At 43.2% G+C, this 19,803-nt stretch overlaps 1 protein-coding gene across 1 annotated transcript in view; it reads left to right on the top strand.

The window, feature by feature from the left end:
* The window catches only part of MORN1 (MORN repeat containing 1), a 472,343-nt gene extending 453,383 nt beyond the window's left edge, over positions 1-18,960 (top strand). The window contains exon 14 of the mRNA XM_040325902.1: positions 18,766-18,960. Within this exon, the coding sequence (XP_040181836.1) occupies positions 18,766-18,917 (152 nt within the window). The 3' untranslated portion in view covers positions 18,918-18,960. The remainder of the gene's footprint in view (positions 1-18,765) is intronic.
* The last annotated feature ends 843 nt before the right edge of the window (positions 18,961-19,803 follow it).

The following is a 19,803-nucleotide window of genomic DNA, read 5'->3' as shown; positions in this document are numbered from 1 at the left end:
CTGTGTGAAGGGGGTGTGTCTCTTCCCTCCAATCAGCTCTCAGAGCTCTCCTCATTGAGCTCTGTCGAGTGTAAATTCAGCTCTCCACTTCTTTTTTCTGACGGCTGAGACAAGCTGTATAAATTTGTCAATTTAAGCAGATGCAGAGACGAGAAAACTACAGATAAACAGGTACAACTTAAGTAGGAGTTTTTTTTTTTTATCTCTGTGTATCACCTGAGGCCAATCACTTCACTGGTTATAGAGAATGCAAGGGTTTACAACCACTTTAAACTGGATATAAACCATCTCCTATACCCAGTGAAGTGAACAGTCTCAGATCATACACAGGGATTGAACAAATCTCCCTACATAAGTTTATATATCTGTCTTCAGCTTGCTATATTCTTTAGAAAGTGCACATCATGTTAGAATTTTTACTTCCTCATTCAGCACTGGCTGTGCAGCCTTGTCTTGTGTGACAGTTGACTGGAGGAAAAGCACCCCCCCCCCTCCACATAGGCAGAAGAGTGAAGATACTTTTAGAGCTGTGCTGTGACAAGACAAGCTCTCTGCTAAACTATTTATAGCACTGACCCCAACACAAATGTCAGGCTGCTTTAATCTCCCATCTCTGAGAACTTGTCAGACGTTATCATGCTGGTAACAGAGGAGCGAAACAGCAGAAACACACGAGACAGCGCTTTGGAGAGACATAAGTAAACACTACAGACAGGGGCGGACTGACCATTCGGGCACTCGGGCACTGCCCGAGGGCCCCATGCCACTAGGGGCCCCATCAGGGTTGCCAGCCTGGGACAACCAGGGACAGTATGTAAAAATCTGTGTTTTTTTTTTAAATCCCAAGATTATAGCTGCCCCGCCTCTCTAGTACCTTTTCAGTGTGTGTATGTATACTGTGTTTGTATATTGTGTGTCTGTGTGTGTATATACTGTGTCGCCCCATAATCTATTGCCTGGGGGCCCCATAATGTCCTATTGCCCAGGGGCCCCATAATCTCCTATTGACTGGGGGCCCCATAATCTCCTTTCGCTCGGGGGGCCCATAATCTCCTATTGCCCGGGGGGGGGCCCATAATTTCCTATTGCCCAGGGGCCCCATAATCTCCCCATGAGTTGTCAGTCCGCCCCTGACTACAGATATTTGTGCCGAGGTCAAATTTCATGAATTGGGTTTACAACCACTTTAACCACTTAAGCCCCGGACCAATATGCTGCTAAATGCCCAAAGGCGTTTTTACAATTCGGCACTGCGTCGCTTTAACAGACAATTGCGCGGTCGTGTGACGTGGCTCCCAAACAAAATTGGCGTCCTTTTTTCCCCACAAATAGAGCTTTCTTTTGGTGGTATTTGATCACCTCTGTGGTTTTTATTTTTTGCGCTATAAACAAAAATAGAGCGACAATTTTGAAAAAAATGCAATATTTTTTACTTTTTGCTATAATAAATATCTCCCAAAAACATATATAAAAACATTTTTTTTCCTCAGTTTAGGCCGATACGTATTCGTTTACCTATTTTTGCTAAAAAAAATCGCAATAAGTGTTTATCGATTGGTTTGCGCAAAATTTATAGCGTTTACAAAATAGGGGATAGTTTTTTTGAATTTTTATAAAAAAAAATGTTTTACTACAAATGGCGGCGATCAGCGATTTTTTTCGTGACTGCGACATTATGGCGGACACTTCGGACAATTCTGACACATTTTTGGGACCATTGTCATTTTCACAGCAAAAAATGCATTTAAATTGCATTGTTTATTGTGAAAATGACAGTTGCAGTTTGGGAGTTAACCACAGGGGGCGCTGTAGGAGTTAGGGTTCACCTAGTGTGTGTTTACAACTGTAGGGGGGTGTGGCTGTAGGACCGACGTCATCGATCGAGTCTTCCTTATATAAGGGATCACTCGATCGATGCAGCCGCCACAGTGAAGCACGGGGAAGCCGTGTTTACACACGGCTCTCCCCGTTCTTCAGCTCCAGGGAGCGATCGTGAGGGGGCGGCTAGAAACAAATAGCCGCGCCGTCGTCCCGGATCGCTCCCCACGGGAATCCGCCCGCCGCACGCAGCGGGGGGGGGGGCCTCGATCGGACCCCCCACCCGCTAGAAGGCAAGGACGTATATATACGCCCTTCTGCCTGTCCGTGCCATTTTGCGGACGTAAATAGTCGTGCGGCGGGCGTTAAGTGGTTAAAGCAATATTAAACCCCAAACCAACAATGTATCATATTGAAGCTAACCAATCACTTTTTAGCCTTTTCTTCTCTGTGTTCACCTGGTGATCTGGCCAGTAACACACCTCCTGTATTAGAGTTCCCCACTCTGGATGAAGGAGCACAGGGGGCATTGTCAGTCCAGGGGGAGGGGAGTGTTAGATGTACTAGCACATTTAGATACACTAACAAATTGAGGCCTAACTCCTGCTGATACTTTATAAGCAGTCACAGCAAAGTTTTTCTCCTTTTTGGATAAAAGTTTTACATAACTTATTAAATCTGATTGTTGTAAGCACCCCTGTTAAATAGTGTGTCTTATCTCTGTAACAGCTACCTTTGCAGAAGAGCTTGTTCTGTTGAAAAACAGCAGACTTACTGGCAGGATCAACACTTAAAAATAAAAGAAAGAAAGCCTAACAAAAGGAAATGAATGCAGACATCTAAGAATTTATATCACATAAAAGTTGCAAAATATTAAATGTATGCTTATAAGTTTAATACTCTTTTAAATTGAAAGAACTTGATCCATGTAAAGTATGGAGAGCAAAGGCAGTGTCAAAGTTTAGAGGGAAACATATGTTTATGATTTTCTGTGAAACTTCAAACATATGATACACAATATGCTCTCTAAAATCCCATTAGCACTGCCTGGCCTATATAACATATAACGTGAAAGGTTTGGGCCACCGTATGCAGCATGTAAATATACTATACCGCAAGAGGAAGATAAAACAAAAACAAGAAATTGTTTAAAGGCAGAGTATAATGGTTTTGGGTGAGTTTTATTTCATTTGATAATTTATACCTTTTTTATCTATCCTTTATCTATCCTTTAAAAAAGGATATAAAAAATCTTTATTTTACAAATAAACATTTGGTACAGGATGCAGTTGTGACCCAGTACTTTAACCACTTGCTTACCGGGCACATATACCCCCCTCCTGCCCAGGTGAAATTTCAGCTTCCGGCACTGCGTCGCTTTAACTGACAATTGCGCGGTCGTGCGACGTGGCTCCCAAACAAAATTGACGTCCTTTTTCCCCCACAAATAGAGCTTTCTTTTGGTGGTATTTGATCACCTCTGCGTTTTTTATTTTTTGTGCTATAAACAAAAAAAAAGCAACAATTTTGAAAAAAAAATCAATATTTTTTACTTGTTGCTATAATAAATAGCCCAATTTTTTTTTCCAAAATTTTTTTTTTCTCAGTTTAGGTCGATACGTATTCTTCTACATATTTTTGGTAAAAAAAAAAAAAAAAAAATCACAATAAGCGCTTACAAAATATTGGACAGAATTATTATTATTATTATTATTATTTTTTTTTATTTTTTTTTTACTAGTAATGGCGGCGATCTGCGATTTTTTTTATTGGGACTGCGACATTATGGCGGACACATCGGACACTTTTGACACATTTTTGGCGCCATTCACATTTATACAGCGATCAGTGCGATAAATATGCACTAATTACTGTATAAATGTGACTGGCATTCAAGGGGTTAACACAAGGGGGTGAGGAAGGGGTTAAATGTGTGCCTGTATTGTGTTCTCACTGTGTGTGGAGGGGGGGTGACTGGGGGAGGTGACCGATCTATCTCCCTATGTATAAGGGACACAGATCGGTCTCCTCTCTCCCCTGACAGGACGTGGAGCTCTGTGTTTACACACAGAGCTCCACGTCCCTGCTCTGTCATTACCGATCGCGGGTACCTGGCGGACATCGCGACCGCCAGGCACGCGCATCGGCATCTCGGGGACGTGCCGGGCGCGCTCCCCAGTGGCCGGAGGAATCCAGGACGTCAATTGACATCCTGTTGGATATTCAGAGCCACCGTGAAGCCGTCATTTGACGATGGCCTGGGGCTCAAGTGGTTAAAGTGTATGTAAACCCTCTCCTATACCCAGTGAAGTGTATAGCCTCAGATGATACACAGGGGTGAAACAAATATCCCTACATAAGCATTATTTGTATATCTGCTGTCTTCAGCTTTCTTCATATTTTAGAAGAAGCCAGATTCTTAGAGGAGATACGACGGCGTATCTCCAGATACGCCGTCGTATCTCTGCGTCCGGCCGGTCGTATCTATGCGCCTGATTCTTAGAATCAGTTACGCATAGATATCTATTAGATCCGACAGGCGTAAGTCTCTTACGCCGTCGGGGTGGGAAGAACACCCCAGTACAACAGAATGAGCCCACAGCACAGGCAAGCTGAGACAGAGAACCAATTTGAACATTTCAACCAGATCAGAGTTTAACTACACTGATCTCTTTCTAAATTTAAATAGCACCGGTACTTTGAAGTAACCAGGCACTATATAAGCATAGACATTCTCTACTGTGAATCCACACCAACACAGATGGAGTGCTGATTCTTCTCCTGCTCAAGAACCTTCTTCACCAAAATGACACAATGCCAAGTAACCAGTATGGGAAGGTATTACTTCCTCCCACCTTGTATTATGAAAATTGTGTACTAAATCATCTGGCAATGCAGTGCACAAGAGGGGAATTATGAATCTGTGGTTAACCATTACTCACTTTCAACAAATTCATTTATTGTCCGATGTGATGACAGGCATCCAGCATGCACATCCATTCGTCTTTCACAGCACCTGGAAGCCCCCAAAACCAGGATGTTTAATGTTCATTGGTAGCCATCAGTTTAGAAATGGGATCTTTGTTTGTCCCATTTCAGCATCTCATGGTCAGGGCCGCCATCAGGGGGGTACAGGCAGGTACCGGAGGTCCCCAAGGGCCTCAGATGGCAACCCCCTTTTTTTTATATATTGTTTTTTTTATTAAAAGGACAATTTTTTTTTTTTAGAGGTCCGGAGGTCCCCAGGGCCCTGGATGGCAACCCCCCCCTTTTTTTTATAAAAAAATAAATACATTTTTAATACATTTTTATTTTATTTTTTATTAAAGGGCCAATTTCTTTTTTAGGGGTCCGGAGGTCCCCAGGGGCCCGGACAACCCCCTTTTTTTATAAAAAAATATATATATTTTGTATTTATTTATTTTATATATATATATATATATATATATATATATATATATATATATATATATATATATATATATATATTATTAAAGGGCCCAGAGGTCCCCAAGGCCCCGGATGGCAACCCCCCCTTTTTTTTAGAATTTTTTTTTTTTTTTAGAATTTTATTTCTTTTTTTTTTCTTTTTAGTTCTTTTTTATATATATATAATATATATATATATAATATATATATATATATATATATATATATATATATATATATATATATATATATATATTATATTTTTTTTATTAAAGGGCTCAGAGGTCCCCAGGGCCCCATGTGGCAAACCCCCTATTTTTTTTTATAAATGTTTATTTTTTTATTTTTGTTTATATATATATGTATATATATATATATATATATATATATATATTTTTTAAAGGGCCCTGGATGGAAACTCCCCCCTTTTTTTTTTTATAAATGTTTATTTTTTTTATATATATATTTGTTTTTATTTATTTTTTATTAAAGGGCGCAGAGGTTTCTTTTTTATTTTATTAAAGGGCCCAGAGGTCCCCAAGGCCCCGGATGGCTACCCCCTTTTTTTATATATAGTTTTCTTTAGTTCTTCTTTTTTTTGTAAAGGGCCCCCCCGCTTCTTAATTCGCGTCAGCCCCCCCCCCCCCCAGCTTCTTAGTTTCAGGCACCCCCCCAGTTCTTTGCTCCAGGGGGCCCATGCCTGAAGCTGTGTAAGGGGCCCCATAATTCATGATGCTCATGGTGCAATGTTCTGGGTGTTTCTAGCCAGCTAAGAGAGGAGGGGTTGGCAGAGTTCAGGTTGCCAGGCTGAGAGTTGGGTTTGCATACTATTTAGGCACTCACGCTTGAGAGCTCTAGAAGGATGAATGGAACCAGAGGCATCCTGCTTTCAAATATTCCTATGTTCGGGGCCTGTCTACAAAGTAGTATTGAACTGAATCAGGTTTGAAACCTTTTAGTCATCTTTTTCTTTTTGTTAAATCCACCCACTGCTTTCCCAGGAAATTCCAAAGAGCAATATGCAGACAAAACCATAGAACGGTCTTTTAAAAGTAAAAAATTGCTGGATTTGTGCCCAAATTGGTGTGCAAAACTGGCAAACTAGAATAAAAGAGGCCAAACAGGATAAAGCTGCTGATCTTATACAAAAGAAAAGGGGGGACTTGTGTTACAAGCAATTATGACACTGCTATACTGCCGTATTAATCCTGCAAGATGTTTTCTCAAATTCCAATTTTACAACTTTATAAATATTGAAAATTTCAATAAAATACATGGAAATTGCTTTAAAACGTGCTGAAGTAATGAATGGGAATATTGAGCTTGACCTTCAAACAACCTTTTATAAGTAGGTAGAACCTTTAAACAGGAAAAAAAAAATCAGAAAAAAAAATCAGACTAACATTTTAAAGCCTTTTATAAACATGCTGTGTGTGTATAGTGCTGCTTTAAAGCTGGATTCACACTTATGTGTTGTGGTAATGCATATGTTACCATAACGCACAACAATGTGCATTATTTTTGTTAGTGCTCTGGGGTGCCATTCATTCTTACTGGTACCCTAATGCATCTTTCCAATGTGCCTGCATTGAAGTTGCACCACAAAGCAAGGTAACACACAGCTAGGCATTGTGGTGAGCTATGATATAAAAAGTAGTGGCTGCCCTTTTTTTGTGCTTTAAGTAACCCATTCAAACGCTAATGTGCGACATAACCCACACAAACATTACCGCACTACAACAGAGTGAAACCAGCCCCCATACCTGTCAGAATTTAAGAAAAACTTGCACATCCAGGTAGGAAGATGTAATGCATGCTTATTGATAGTATTCTGCTACATTCAGCAGGAAAGCAGGGGCGGACTGGAAACTCATGGGGCCCCTGGGCAATAGGAGATTATGGGGCCCCTGGGCAAAAGATTATGGGGCTACTCAGTATACACACACATACAGTATAAATACACAGGATACACACAATATACACACAGAGGGCCGGATTCAGGTGGATTTGTCTATCTATCTGCTGGCGTAACGTATCTGTGATACGTTACGCCGCCGTAAATTTGGGCGCAAGTTCCGTATTCAGAAAGAACTTGCGCCCTTAGTTACGGCGGCGTAACGTATTTGGTCCGGCGTAAGCCCGCCTAATTCAAATGGGGATGATGTGGGCGTGTTTTATGTATATTAACTGTGACCCCGTGTATTTGACGTATTTTACAAACGGCGCATGCGCCGTCCGTGGAATATCCCAGTGTGCATTGCTCCAAAGTACGCCGCAAGGACGTATTGGATTCGACGTGAACGTAAATTACGTCCAGCCCTATTCGCGAACGACTTACGCAAACGACGTAAAAAATTCAAATTTAGTCGCGGGAACGACGGCCATACTTAACATTGGCTGCACCTCATAGACCCAGGGGTAACTATACGCCGGAAAAAGCCTAACGTAAACGACGTAAAAAAATGCGCCGGGCAGACGTACGTTTGTGAATCGGCGTATCTACCTAATTTGCATATTCCTCGCTGAAATCGATGGAAGCGCCACCTAGCGGCAAGCGTAAATATGCACCCTAAGATACGACGGTGTAAGACACTTATACCTGTCGAATCTTAGGGATATCTATGCGGAACTGATTCTCTGAATCAGGCGCATAGATACGACCAAGCGCACTCAGAGATACAACGGCGTATCAGGAGATACGCCGTCGTATCTCTTTCTGAATCTGGCCCACAGTATACATGCACACAGAATACACATACACACAATGAAAAGGTACTGGAGAGGCAGGCAGCTATGATCTTGGGATTTTTTTTAAAAAACACAGATTTTTACATACTTTACCTGGTATTACTGAGGCTGGCAACTTTGATGGGGCCCCCTGTGGGCATGGGGCCCTTGGGCAGTGCCCCGAGTGCCTGAATGTTCAGTCCGCCCCTGCAAGAGAGAACAATTTTTCATTTTAAATCTAGTGTTTTATGTCTTGCTGGGCTTTCAGCCAGGCACCATCACTGAGCCTGCACAAACTCCTTCTGAGTTGGGACACATGCAGGGACTTGGCTCAGTCACCCTGCCTTCTCCTCACCAACTGTTGTACCAGCAATCCTATTTTCTGGGCTTTCTGCTGTCTTCAAAGACGGTCACAAAATACTACTAACCTTACTCTAAAGTGTTATTGAAAGTGCCCCTAGGTGACTTACACCTATACCAGTGGCGGCTGGTGCTCAAAATTTTTTGGTGGGCACAAACAAACTTAAAAAAAAACTTCAATTGTAGCCACTGTGTCCATCAAATGTAGCCACTGTGCCCATCAAATACAGCTACTGTACCCATAAATTGCCGCCACTGTGCAATCAAAAGCACCTACTGTACCCATCAGTTGCCACCACTATCCCAAACAAACGTTGCCACTGTGCCCATCAAACGCTGCCACTGTGGCCAGAAAACTCTGCCACTGTGCCCATCAATTGTCGTTAATGTGCCCATCAATTGCTGCCACTGTGCCCATCAATTGCTGCCAGTGTGCCTATCAATTGCCGCTACTGTGTCCATCAATTGCTGCCAGTGTGCCCATCAATTGCTGCCACTGTGCCCATCAAATGCATCAATTGTAACTAGATTTGAACACCGTTTGTCTTAGCAAACAGTTACAGGTTTAGGGCCTAGGCATCTTGCATTGGGACATACTCACTCAGCCATAACACTTCCTCCTGAGAAACAACAAAAGGGTAAGAAATATGAAATAAAATATAATTATACATTTGGTATACTGTGTAAATGGGAACACAAATCTTCCCTATTTTTCCAGTGCATTAATACTACCTGGGTTTTCGGAATAGGCATGCAATATTCCTTATCTGCGACCCTCGTCTTTGGCCTGTCTAATGCACCTTGAGTTTTCACCATAGTTCTAGCCCCAGACCATGCTCTACTTCAATCTCAGGGCATCCTCATTGTGCGATATTTGGACCACCATTTTCCGAGGCAACAATTGGTGCAAGTTTTTTCAGCCAATGTTTAATAGACTGTGCAGATTCTATATAGGCTTGGATGGATCCTAAATCCCCATAAATACGTGCTTTAACCATCTTATTGCTTGGAGTATCTGGGACTGTTCCAGGATATGTTCCAGGATTTCAGAGACTCACCAACCTTGCGCTTTTGCTTGATGGTGGCCTCCTTTGAGGCTGTCCCATATGCCCAATATCATCTGCTTGACCACCAAAACCATACTTGCCTTGACCTGGTTGATCATGAGTCTGGTACTGGAAACTAGGCTTCCTTTACAGCTTTGCTTTGCCTGTGTCTAGTTCTCTCGAAGGTGGCAATATAACCTAATATTCCAGAATATTATCCTGTGTCCCATAATGCAGTGTTTCTCAACTCCAGTCCTCAAGGTGCCCCAACAGGTCATGTTTTCAGGCTTTCCATTATTTTGCACAGGTGATTCGATCAGTTTCACTGCCTTAGTAATTACCACAGCCGTTTCAATTGAGGGAAATCCTGAAAACATGACCTGTTGGTGCGCCTTGAGGACTGGAGTTGAGAAACACTGCCATACTGTACAAGGGGCATGAGGGGAAGCTGCCCTGGGCACAATGGTATCTTGTGAGGTGGGGGCACTGCGAGGAGATTGATAGGGGAGGCGATTTGTGTTGGGAGGAAGAATTTGGGGGGCAGCAGGGGGTAAGAATTGTTCTAGAAGGGGACATTTGTGTGTGTGTTAGCAGTGGTGATTCAGGGGAATTTGTGCTAGAAAAGGTGTAGAGGATTTGTACTAGGAGGAGAATTTTTTTTTGGGGGGGGGGGGGGTGCTAGTAGGAATGATTGTATTAAAAATCTGTTGAATTATTACTGCTGTCTATTACCTAATGTGAGAAATTTCCCCTTATTCAAACATTTTCCAGTAGCAGCACAAGCATAACATTTTTTAAAGCCGTGTCCCTGATTTTCCCTCATTTCCTTTCTGGTAAAGCCATGTCACTGTGTCCACTAGCAGCTGTCAGAATTGTGGTGACTTCTGACCCTCTAATTGCTCCAGCACTGACACCTCCCACAATACTATTCTGACTGCTTCTTTTGAAGATGGAATTACCCTTTAATGTCAGCAATCATCTTTTAAAACCATTTTTATCTAACCAATATGAAGCCACAAAAAGGTCTCTATGAAAAAAAATGCACTTCTTCGTGACAACAACTGAAAACGCTGCATTGTAACTCCACAGAATTACCGTATATACTCGAGTATAAGCTGATCCGAATATAATCCGAGGCACCTAATTTTACTACAAAAAACTGGGAAAACGTATTGACTCGAGTATAAGCCTAGGGTGTCCATCTGCATGCCTCACTTTGCCTCACTTTGCCTCACTGTGTCCATGTGCATGCCTCACTATGTCCATGCCTCACTATGTCCATGCCTTACTGTGCCCATGCCACACTTTGTCCATAACTCACTGTGTCCATACCTCACTGTGTCCATACCTCACTGTGTCCATACCTCACTGTGTCCATACCTCACTGTGTCCATGCCTTACTGTGCCCATGCCTCACTATGCCCATGCCACACTTTGTCCATGCCTCACTGTGTTCATGCCTGTCTGTGCTCATGCCTCACTATGCCCTTGCCTCACTGTGTCCATGACTAGACTGACGTGTAACATGGGACTTTATGGAAGGGGTGGCCGGCTTTAAAAAATCTGTGTTTCCCAGCTGTAGGTCCCCCAGACAACAACATTTGCACACTTGTAGAGTGGGGCTACATGTGTGCCAAGTACCGGGTCCAGGGTACCTACGACCGGCCGGTACCGGGTCCCCAAAGTCACCGGAGAAATTACCGTTTAATATGGGAGTCTATGGAAGGGGTACCCGAGTTTGAAAAATTGGTGCTCCCTGGCCGTAGGTCCCTTGGACAACAAAGTTGTAGAGGAAGAGTGGGGTACATGTGTGCCAAGTTTGGGGTCCAGGGGACCTATGGCCGGCCGGTACTCGGTCCCCAAAGTCCGGGAGATCAGGTGCAAAAAGGTGACTCGAGTATAAGCCGAGGGGGGCATTTTCAGCACAAAAAAATTTGCTGAAAAACTCGGCTTATACTCGAGTATATACGGTATTTGCAAATTTAAACTATAAATAAATGCAAAGTTACTGTTGTGAATTGCAATTCACTCCCTTAGAGGCACATTTGTATTCACATAAGATGCTGCAAAGATGGCGCCCATTGTGCTGGAGTGAATTGATTCAGGTAATTGAAAACATTTTGTTTAGTAATAAGCAAAATATAAACACTAGAGATTCAGGGTGCACATGAGATTCTTCTATGCTAATAACGGACCCTGTTTGCTCTGCTCTTAATATAGTGTGATTAGTGCTGATTAGCATTAATAGAGAGGCTTCTTCTACTTCTCCTAATCACAGGTGTTTGATTAGCATTGTGCCTACATATCAGGGACATCTGTCTTCTCATTACTTATGCCTCTTGTAGAATGGACCAATTACGGAGTTTGGAACTGCCGCACCCCTTCCTAGCTATTTATTCTAATTTAGCGCTTATTAAATCTGCTGCATGAAAGGAACGGTGTGCTGAATGTCAAATACTTCTACACTGTGTTTGTGAGCCAAGGGGGCTGATGTACACAAACTGATGTGACCACGGAGCTGTTTCCATTGGCAACCATTTGGCGTTTGTTATTTAAAGGATGACACCTGGTTGTTTGTTGAGAATCCGCTCTAATTTCAATTCATTTGTTAAACATTAGATCCTAAAAATAGCTCTGATAAGAAGACATTTAAAATAGTAGTCATGCTGAAGATTAAATATATGAAAAGGAGAATTATTTTCTTAGAAGCTAAGCTAACTGAAAGCCCCGGAAACGTTATTGGCAACTCATTGGAAAGGGACGCGTCTGAAACTTCAGGGACCCACGCATTATCCCTTCAGTGATGGGTAAAGGATAATGCAAGTGTTTTTTAACCTTTTTTTTCTTACTATAGTCAGGACTAAAAAATAAATAAAACAGACTTATTTTCAGATGTGTTTTATATTTCTTTTTACCTCTCATTGCGAAAAGCCTGTAGTTGCAGAACTGAATAGCTCAAGCAGAAATGTACACACGTGCAAAGCAGTGATGCAGACCAGTGATTCTTTTCCATACAGATCCATCTAAGGTTTCAATGATGGACATTGTTGCTACAAGGAAAACGCCTCTACTGTGCTCTCTTTAGATAAGCCAGTAACATTTCTATAATGTATTAAAGCGGAGGTCCGTCGTTAAAAAATAAAAATAAATTAAAAGTCAGCAGCTACAAACACTGGGCTAGATTCACATAGATTAGCGGATCTTTAGATCCGCGTAATCTATGTGATTTACGATCAGCCGGTGCAATTTAGCGAGGCTAGTGCAGTATTCACAAAGCACTTACCTCGAAAATTGCACCGTCGGATCGTAACTCCCCCGGCGGAATTCAAATTCCGCAGCTAGGTGGAGTGTACAATTTAAATCAGGCGCGTTCCCGTGCCGATTTAACTGCGCATGCGCCGCCGGCAAAATTTCCCAGTGCGCATGCTCCAAATGACGTCGCTAGGACATCATTGTTTTCGGCGGCAACGTCAATTGCGGCCATCCGTATTCCAGACCGACTTACGCAAATGACGTAAAAATTTGAAACTCGGCGCGGGAACGACGGCCATACTTAACATTAGCTACCCCTCATATAGCAGGGGTAACTATCCGCCGGAAAAAGCTGAACGCAAACGACGTAAAAAAAAGACCGAGGCGACACCTAGCGGCCGGCGGGAGATTGCAACCTAAGATCCGACGGTGTAAGTCACTTACACCAGTCGGATCTAAGGGAGATCTATGCGGAACTGATTCTTATGAATCAGTCGCATAGATCCGACCGTCGGATCTCAGAGATACGACGGCGGATCAGGAGATCCGCCGTCGTATCTCTTTGTGAATCTGGCCCACTGTAGCTGTTGATTTTTAATAAGGACACTTTCCTGTCCAGGGTGCCCGCGATGTCGGCAGCCGAAGCTGAGCAATTGCTCGGGTCTCAGCTGCTCTGCCACCATCCTTGGTGAGGAAATCAGGAAGTGAAGTGTTGCGGCTTCACTTCCGGTTCCCTACTGCGCATGTGCGAGTTGCACGGCGCTATGTATGGCGCGGATGTCTCCTTGGACACACACAAGGTCCCAGAAGACGCCGCTTCCCATTTCCCAGGAGGAAGCGCGAGGAGGAGAAGAAAGAAGACCACAGTGGACGAGGAAGTGGCATATTAGGACGATTTGCCTATTAACAGCCACTTCTGGTAAGTATAAAAAAATATATTTTTTTTTTTGTGGCCTTTTTGGCTATTTTTTCTTTTTTTTGGCAGGCCAGGATGGTAAAGGAACCTTTTTTGTTTGGTTTACTTTGTGAAGCTTGTGTGTCACATAGTAACAGAATTCAAGACTTTTTTTTAGACCATCCTGGCCTACTCAATAATTGAGAGGGGTATCCGCAGGCTTATTGCCTTATAGTATATGAGTAATAGTCAGGTATCTACAGGCGTTTGGCCATATATTGTACCTTTTATAACACAAGCGCCAATCTGAATGCATAGATGGGCAGTGCCTATAGTCATAGGTGGTCTCCTTGCACCATCTGGAGTGCCAATACTTTCCATGATACTCTTATGCCTCGTACACACGGTCGGACAGGCTTTTTTTCCTCGGAAAGTCCGGCCGTGTGTAGCCTCCATCTGACTTTTTTTCTCAGAAGTCCGACGGACCTTAGATAGAGAACCTGTTCTCTTTCCTTCCGTCGGACTTCCGACGGACTCACAGCGGACTTTTGCACGGTCAAAAGTCCGACCGTGTGTACAAGGCATTAGAGGCACTGAATTTCTCTTCCCACGCTGAGCCAACATGCTGAGTGAAACAGATGACTTTTATATGCCACTTTCAGACTTGCATTGCTGGTGTTTACTCGTGCTGAGAGCCCATGTATCAATTCCATCAAGGCAGCCAAATCCAATCTAAAGCAGAGAGGGTTCCTATACACCTGGGAATCTGCCCCTAATATCCAAGACAAGTAGTTCTAAGGGAACCTACCAACCCTTTACATCGTTTACTTCCTTCACCTCCCAAAGTTATGCCCTAGGCTACTATGCTGAACATCTTCACTCTTTCACTCTTATCATAAATCAGCGTCACACTATGTATAGCTGAAGCCAAAACGCTAAATTTGTATTATAAATGGATCTGAAAAAACTGCCTGAGTTGCATAATCAAAGCAACCAAATAAATATTTCAAGAACATAAACAGGGGAAGCCAGTTGCTATAACACAAGACAAGTTTCTTCCAGGCACAACTGCAACTCAATTATTCTTCCAGACACTTTTCTTCTTTCCTAACATTGCAACCCAATCATAAAAATAGCAAGTAACCCTAAACGCAAACATACAATTCAGAGCATGTTATGAAATGCGAGAAAAGGCAGCAACTGATTTATTTTCTTTAAAGCGGAGGTTCCCCCTAAAACATCTATATACCATTAAATCCAGCATACTTCCGACATGTACAGTATGATGGTATTTTTATTTTTCGCTGTACATACCGTCTTATAGTTCTTTTTCACCCGGCTTCTGGGTTCTTACTACCGCCGGGAGTAGGCGTTCCTATGAAGAGGCGTAGATGATTGACGTGCGGATAAGGCGCGTCACGCGTTCCAAAAATAGCCGAACTGGGACTCGGCTCTATACGGCGCCTGCGCAGTCAGCTCTACACGGCTCCTAGTCTGTACGCAAGCGCCGTATAGAGCCGAGTCCCAGTTCGGATATTTTCAGAACGTGTGACGCGCCTTATCCGCACGTCAATCATCTACTCCTCTTTATAGGAACGCCTATTCCCCGCGGGAGTGAGAACCCGGAAGCCGGGTGAAAAAGAACTATAAGACGGTATGTGCAGCGAAAAAATAAATAGAAATACCAGCATACTGTACATGTCGGAAGTATGCTGGATTTAATGGTATATAGATGTTTTTTAGGGTGAACCTCCGCTTTAAGGCTGCATTCACACCTGAGTGTAGCGTTTTGCGGCGTTTTTTACAGCGATTTGCCGCGATATTTGCAGCGTTTTTTTACCGCGATTTGCTGCGATTTTTGCGGCGTTTTTTACCACGATTTTAGGCTGGATTCACACCTGAGCGTTTTGTCGCCTGAAGTGCGTCGCTCAAATACGCTAGAGGGGAAAAAATACATTATACCCTATGAAGATGGTTCACATCTGCACGCCGATACGCCTGACCCTGAACGACTGAAGCTCAAACAAGTTCCGCGCGTATCGGGCTGTTTGGGCGTATTTGAGCGTTTCCATTTCCCATAGAAAGTAATGGAAACACTCGATTCAAGCGACTTGCACGACAAAGAGCGTTTGTTACGGGCGTTTCGTCGCTTTAATCAATAGAACTTTTCACCCAGGTAGAAGATTAAAAAAATCTACCAACATAGCAACAAGTGATGAAAAGATGAAAAATTTTCCTATTGGCTAAAATAAAAAACGCCGAAGTACAAAAACGTCGGACGACGCTGTATGCAAACGCGCAAATAAGCATGAATACGCACGACAAAACACCGGAAAAAAACGCCGGAAAAAACGACCGAACGACTGGCGCTCAGGTGTGAATGCAGCCTGAGACAGGTCACCAATGTTAAAAGCAGAAAAACGCCCAAATACGCCCCCAAAAAAAGTCCCAGAACTTGTTTGAGCTTCAGGTGTTTTTGAACTTCTGGCTTCAGGCGTTTTGTAGTGGAGATGTGAACCATCTCCATAGAGAATAATTGATTTTTTCCCCTCCAGCGTTTTGTAGCTTCAGGCTTCAAGCTACAAGTATACTGAAGAAAACTGGGGAAAGAACTGGCTGAGATACAAATGTTTCTCTGCAGTCCCTTCAACCTTCTCGTCACTTTCTCCAAACTCCATTGCAAAAACCTATGAATCCAACAGGGCTTAATGGAACATGTTGTTTTTTTTTTTCACTTCTTAAATATGGTTCAAAAGTAAAAAGTAGTCAAGATGGCTATTTACCATTTCAATATTGAATGCAGAGCATACCAAACTGGAAGCCTAAACTGTATGGCATGCTCAGTCCTAATAAAGGAGCAGTTTTAAAAGTTGGATCGCCATTGGTTTCTACTAGGATTCCTATTTCAGAAGCAGTTGCTCACCATACATTCTTATTACCATAGCAACCAGCGACACAAATGGGGTGTATTCCACATATGATTGCTTCCCACTGGGATTCCTATTTTGGAGGCAGCAGCACACTCTACATTCAATAATGAACTAGTAAAAGGTCCTTTGGACAAATTCACAAATCAAGTTCACCAGTGAAATTAATTGCTGCTTCCCAGCAAACTGTAAGGCCCCGTACCCACGACCGAGTTTCTCGGCAGAATTCAGCCAGAAACTCGATCGGAGCTGTATTCTGCCGAGAAACCCGGCCGTGTGTGCACTTTCGGCTGAGGAAACCGACGAGGATCTCGTCGGGCCAAATAGAGAACATGTTCTCTATTTCCTCGTTAGTCAACGGGGAAACTTGGCTCGCCGAGATCGGCGGCGGCTTCACAAGGAACTTGACGAGCAAAACGATGTGTTTTGCCTGTCGAGTTCCTCGGACGTGTGTACTGGGCCTTAGATAATCTACAAGTTCTTATGCCCCGTACACACAATCGGATTTTCTGTCGGAAAAACTTTGGATGGTTTTTCCGACAGAATTCTGCTCAAGTTTGGCTTTCATACACACGGTCACACAAAAGTTCTCTGAACTTTCAGCCGTCAAGAACACGTGATGTACAACACTACAACGAGCCGAGAAAATTAAGTTCAATGCTTCCGAGCATACATCGAATTGTTTCCGAGCATGCGTCAAAATTTTCCACGTCGGAATTGCTACAGATGATCGGAAATAGGATTTTTTTCCGTCTGAAAATTTGAGAACCAGCTCTCAATCTTTTGCTGGCGGAAATTCCAACAGCAAAAGTCCGATGGAGCGTACACACGGTCGGAATTTCCGTTCAAAAGCTCACATCGGACTTTTGCTGTCGGAATTTCCAATCGTGTGTACGGGCCATTACACAAATGTATTTGTCTATTCCTGCTTTCCGACAGCCGTACCCCTTTCTCCAACTATTATAGCAACATGCATATTAGAAAGTGTACATTACTATGATCACACCCTAAAGTGTTGGTGACAGTGCAATGCCCTGAAGGGTTAAGGAGAAGTAAAGCCAAAGCTTGTTTGCAGAACGAACTGCACTCTTGTGACCCATTTTTAGCCGACAGTGGGCTGAAGCCTGCTGTCAGCTGAAATCACAGAGCTGGTCCAGGCTTAAGAAAGATCACGACCATATGGTCTGGCTCACCCTCTCAGCCAGAGCCTGAGGAAGACGCTCCTGCCCCCTCCTCAGCTCCAGTGAATGTGGGGGGCAGAGCAGAGAGCCAATGACTGACAGGCACCAGCTCTCTGCTCATGGAGCTCTGAGAACTGAGCGATCAGTGGTCTTTGATCGCTCAGTTCTCAGTCTTAGGCCTCGTACACACGACTGAACATGTCTGCTGAAACTGGTCCGCAGACCAGTTTCAGCGGACATGTTCAGTAGTCTGTACGTCCGACCGGACAATTTTCCGGCGGATCGGACAGTTTTCAGCGGACAAATGTTTCTTAACATGCTAAGAAACATGTCAGCTGGAAGCCTGTCCGTCGGACATGTTCGGTCGTCTGTATGACTCACCGGACATGTCCGCTCGGCCGAAAGCCCTCGCATGCATCGAAGTGATTCGACGCATGCGTGGAAGCATTGACCTTCCAGGGTCCCGCACACGTTGCAGCGTCATCGTCGCGGCGACGGCGCGGCCATGTCACCGCATATCCTGTACGCAGGGATTTTGGTTTGATGGTGTGTACAACCATCAGACCAAAATCCGGCAGCGGACATGTCCGATGAAAACGGTCCGGCGGACCGTTTTCATTGGACAGTCCGTCCGTGTGTAGGAGGCCTTAGAGCCAGCGGGAGACAGATGCAGCATTGGACCAATGCATCCACCCAGGTAAATATGATTACCAAAGAAACAAAAACAAGACAAGTTCATTGTTAGAGTTTACATATGTGCACTCTTCCTGGGCTGCACTGAAATTCTTCCCTGAAATCTTCCCCGCCCAGTTCAACTTTACAAACTACAGAACTTTTGCCCTCAATCTTATGGAGAGGAAAAGAGTTGTGTTGTTCAAATCAGCAGTGAGCAGCCTAGTGTGACAACACTGCTTCCCCATAGATACAGTAGCGTTAGTAAGCATTGTCACCCTGTGGCAAAACGTCTGGCAGGTTCACCAGGTGAAAATAAACAAAAAGACTTCTAATGCAGCCACCATATCTAATGACTGATATCATGTACTGTAATGTATTACATTCTTGTTCTTGGTTTTGGATACAATTTATAGATGCATTTCCAGTTCAAGTTCTTGATGTTTCTTTTTCACTAGGAGAATATGTGATCATGGTTGAAGACATCACCAGTCCGCCATTCCTGGGTCATACCCTCCAAACAGCCTTCAAACCTGTCCGACTTATTCCTGATAACGGCAAAGGAAAGAATAACCGGAAGTCAGATATGCTTACTGTTCCTAACTCATGAAATAGTCTTCTGTTTTCATTTGGTTATATTTATTATATATAAATGCATTTAAATAAACATTTGTTATACCTTTTTTTCTTTTTCTTTGCATAATCAAATGTACACAATTCATAATGCCTGTAATAATATCAGAGGCCGCTTTAAAATGGCTGCGCTGCAGTTTTGCCACTGTGCGGGTGCAGCATGGATGTGTCTTTTTGTGTGTGTTACCCGCGGTTTCCCATCGATTTTCCATTATGTCCAGTGTTTTTGGTGCGTTTTTTAGAAAACACAAAATGTGGGACATAATAGAAAGTCTTTAGGAAACTGTGTTGAAACCTGCACAAAAAAACGCATTGTGCAGTGCGGCACTTAGAAAGATGCCTATTTCAAGCCTACTCATTTGACATAATCATTCTTGCAGAGCTGTGTATGTAAACCCGTGTGCTAGGTTCACACATGTGCGGCTGCGGTTTGAAGTTCGGTGCAGTTTTGTTCACCGGTTTAGATGCAAATTTTCACCTAAACCGGACCCAAAATTGCACAGGACCCTTTTTTTAAATGTATCTTGGCTCCCCTGGACATGTGTGAACCGACTCTATTGAAAACCCATCCAGTTCACATGTTATGCGAATCAGATGCAGGTAAAAATGCATCTGATACGCATATATGTGAACCAAGCCTCATGACGTGGACACACGACCGTTTTTCGGGTTCTAAAAAATTACGTTTTTAAGGGTCTAGAAAAAACAATTTTTTTTTCAATCCGATCATTAAAACGGCCTTGCCTACACACAATCGTGAAAAAAAAAATGCTCTAGCAAAGTATGGTGGCGTACAACACATACAACGGCACTATAAAAGGGAAGTTCTATGTGGATGACGCCACTCTTTGGGCTGCTTTAGC

The sequence above is a fragment of the Rana temporaria genome, chromosome 10 (genome assembly GCF_905171775.1).
Source record: "Rana temporaria chromosome 10, aRanTem1.1, whole genome shotgun sequence".
Classification (NCBI taxonomy): Eukaryota; Metazoa; Chordata; class Amphibia; order Anura; family Ranidae; genus Rana; species Rana temporaria.
The sequence above is the reverse complement of the archived record's forward strand: the minus strand, read 5'-3'. Positions and strand labels throughout refer to the sequence as shown.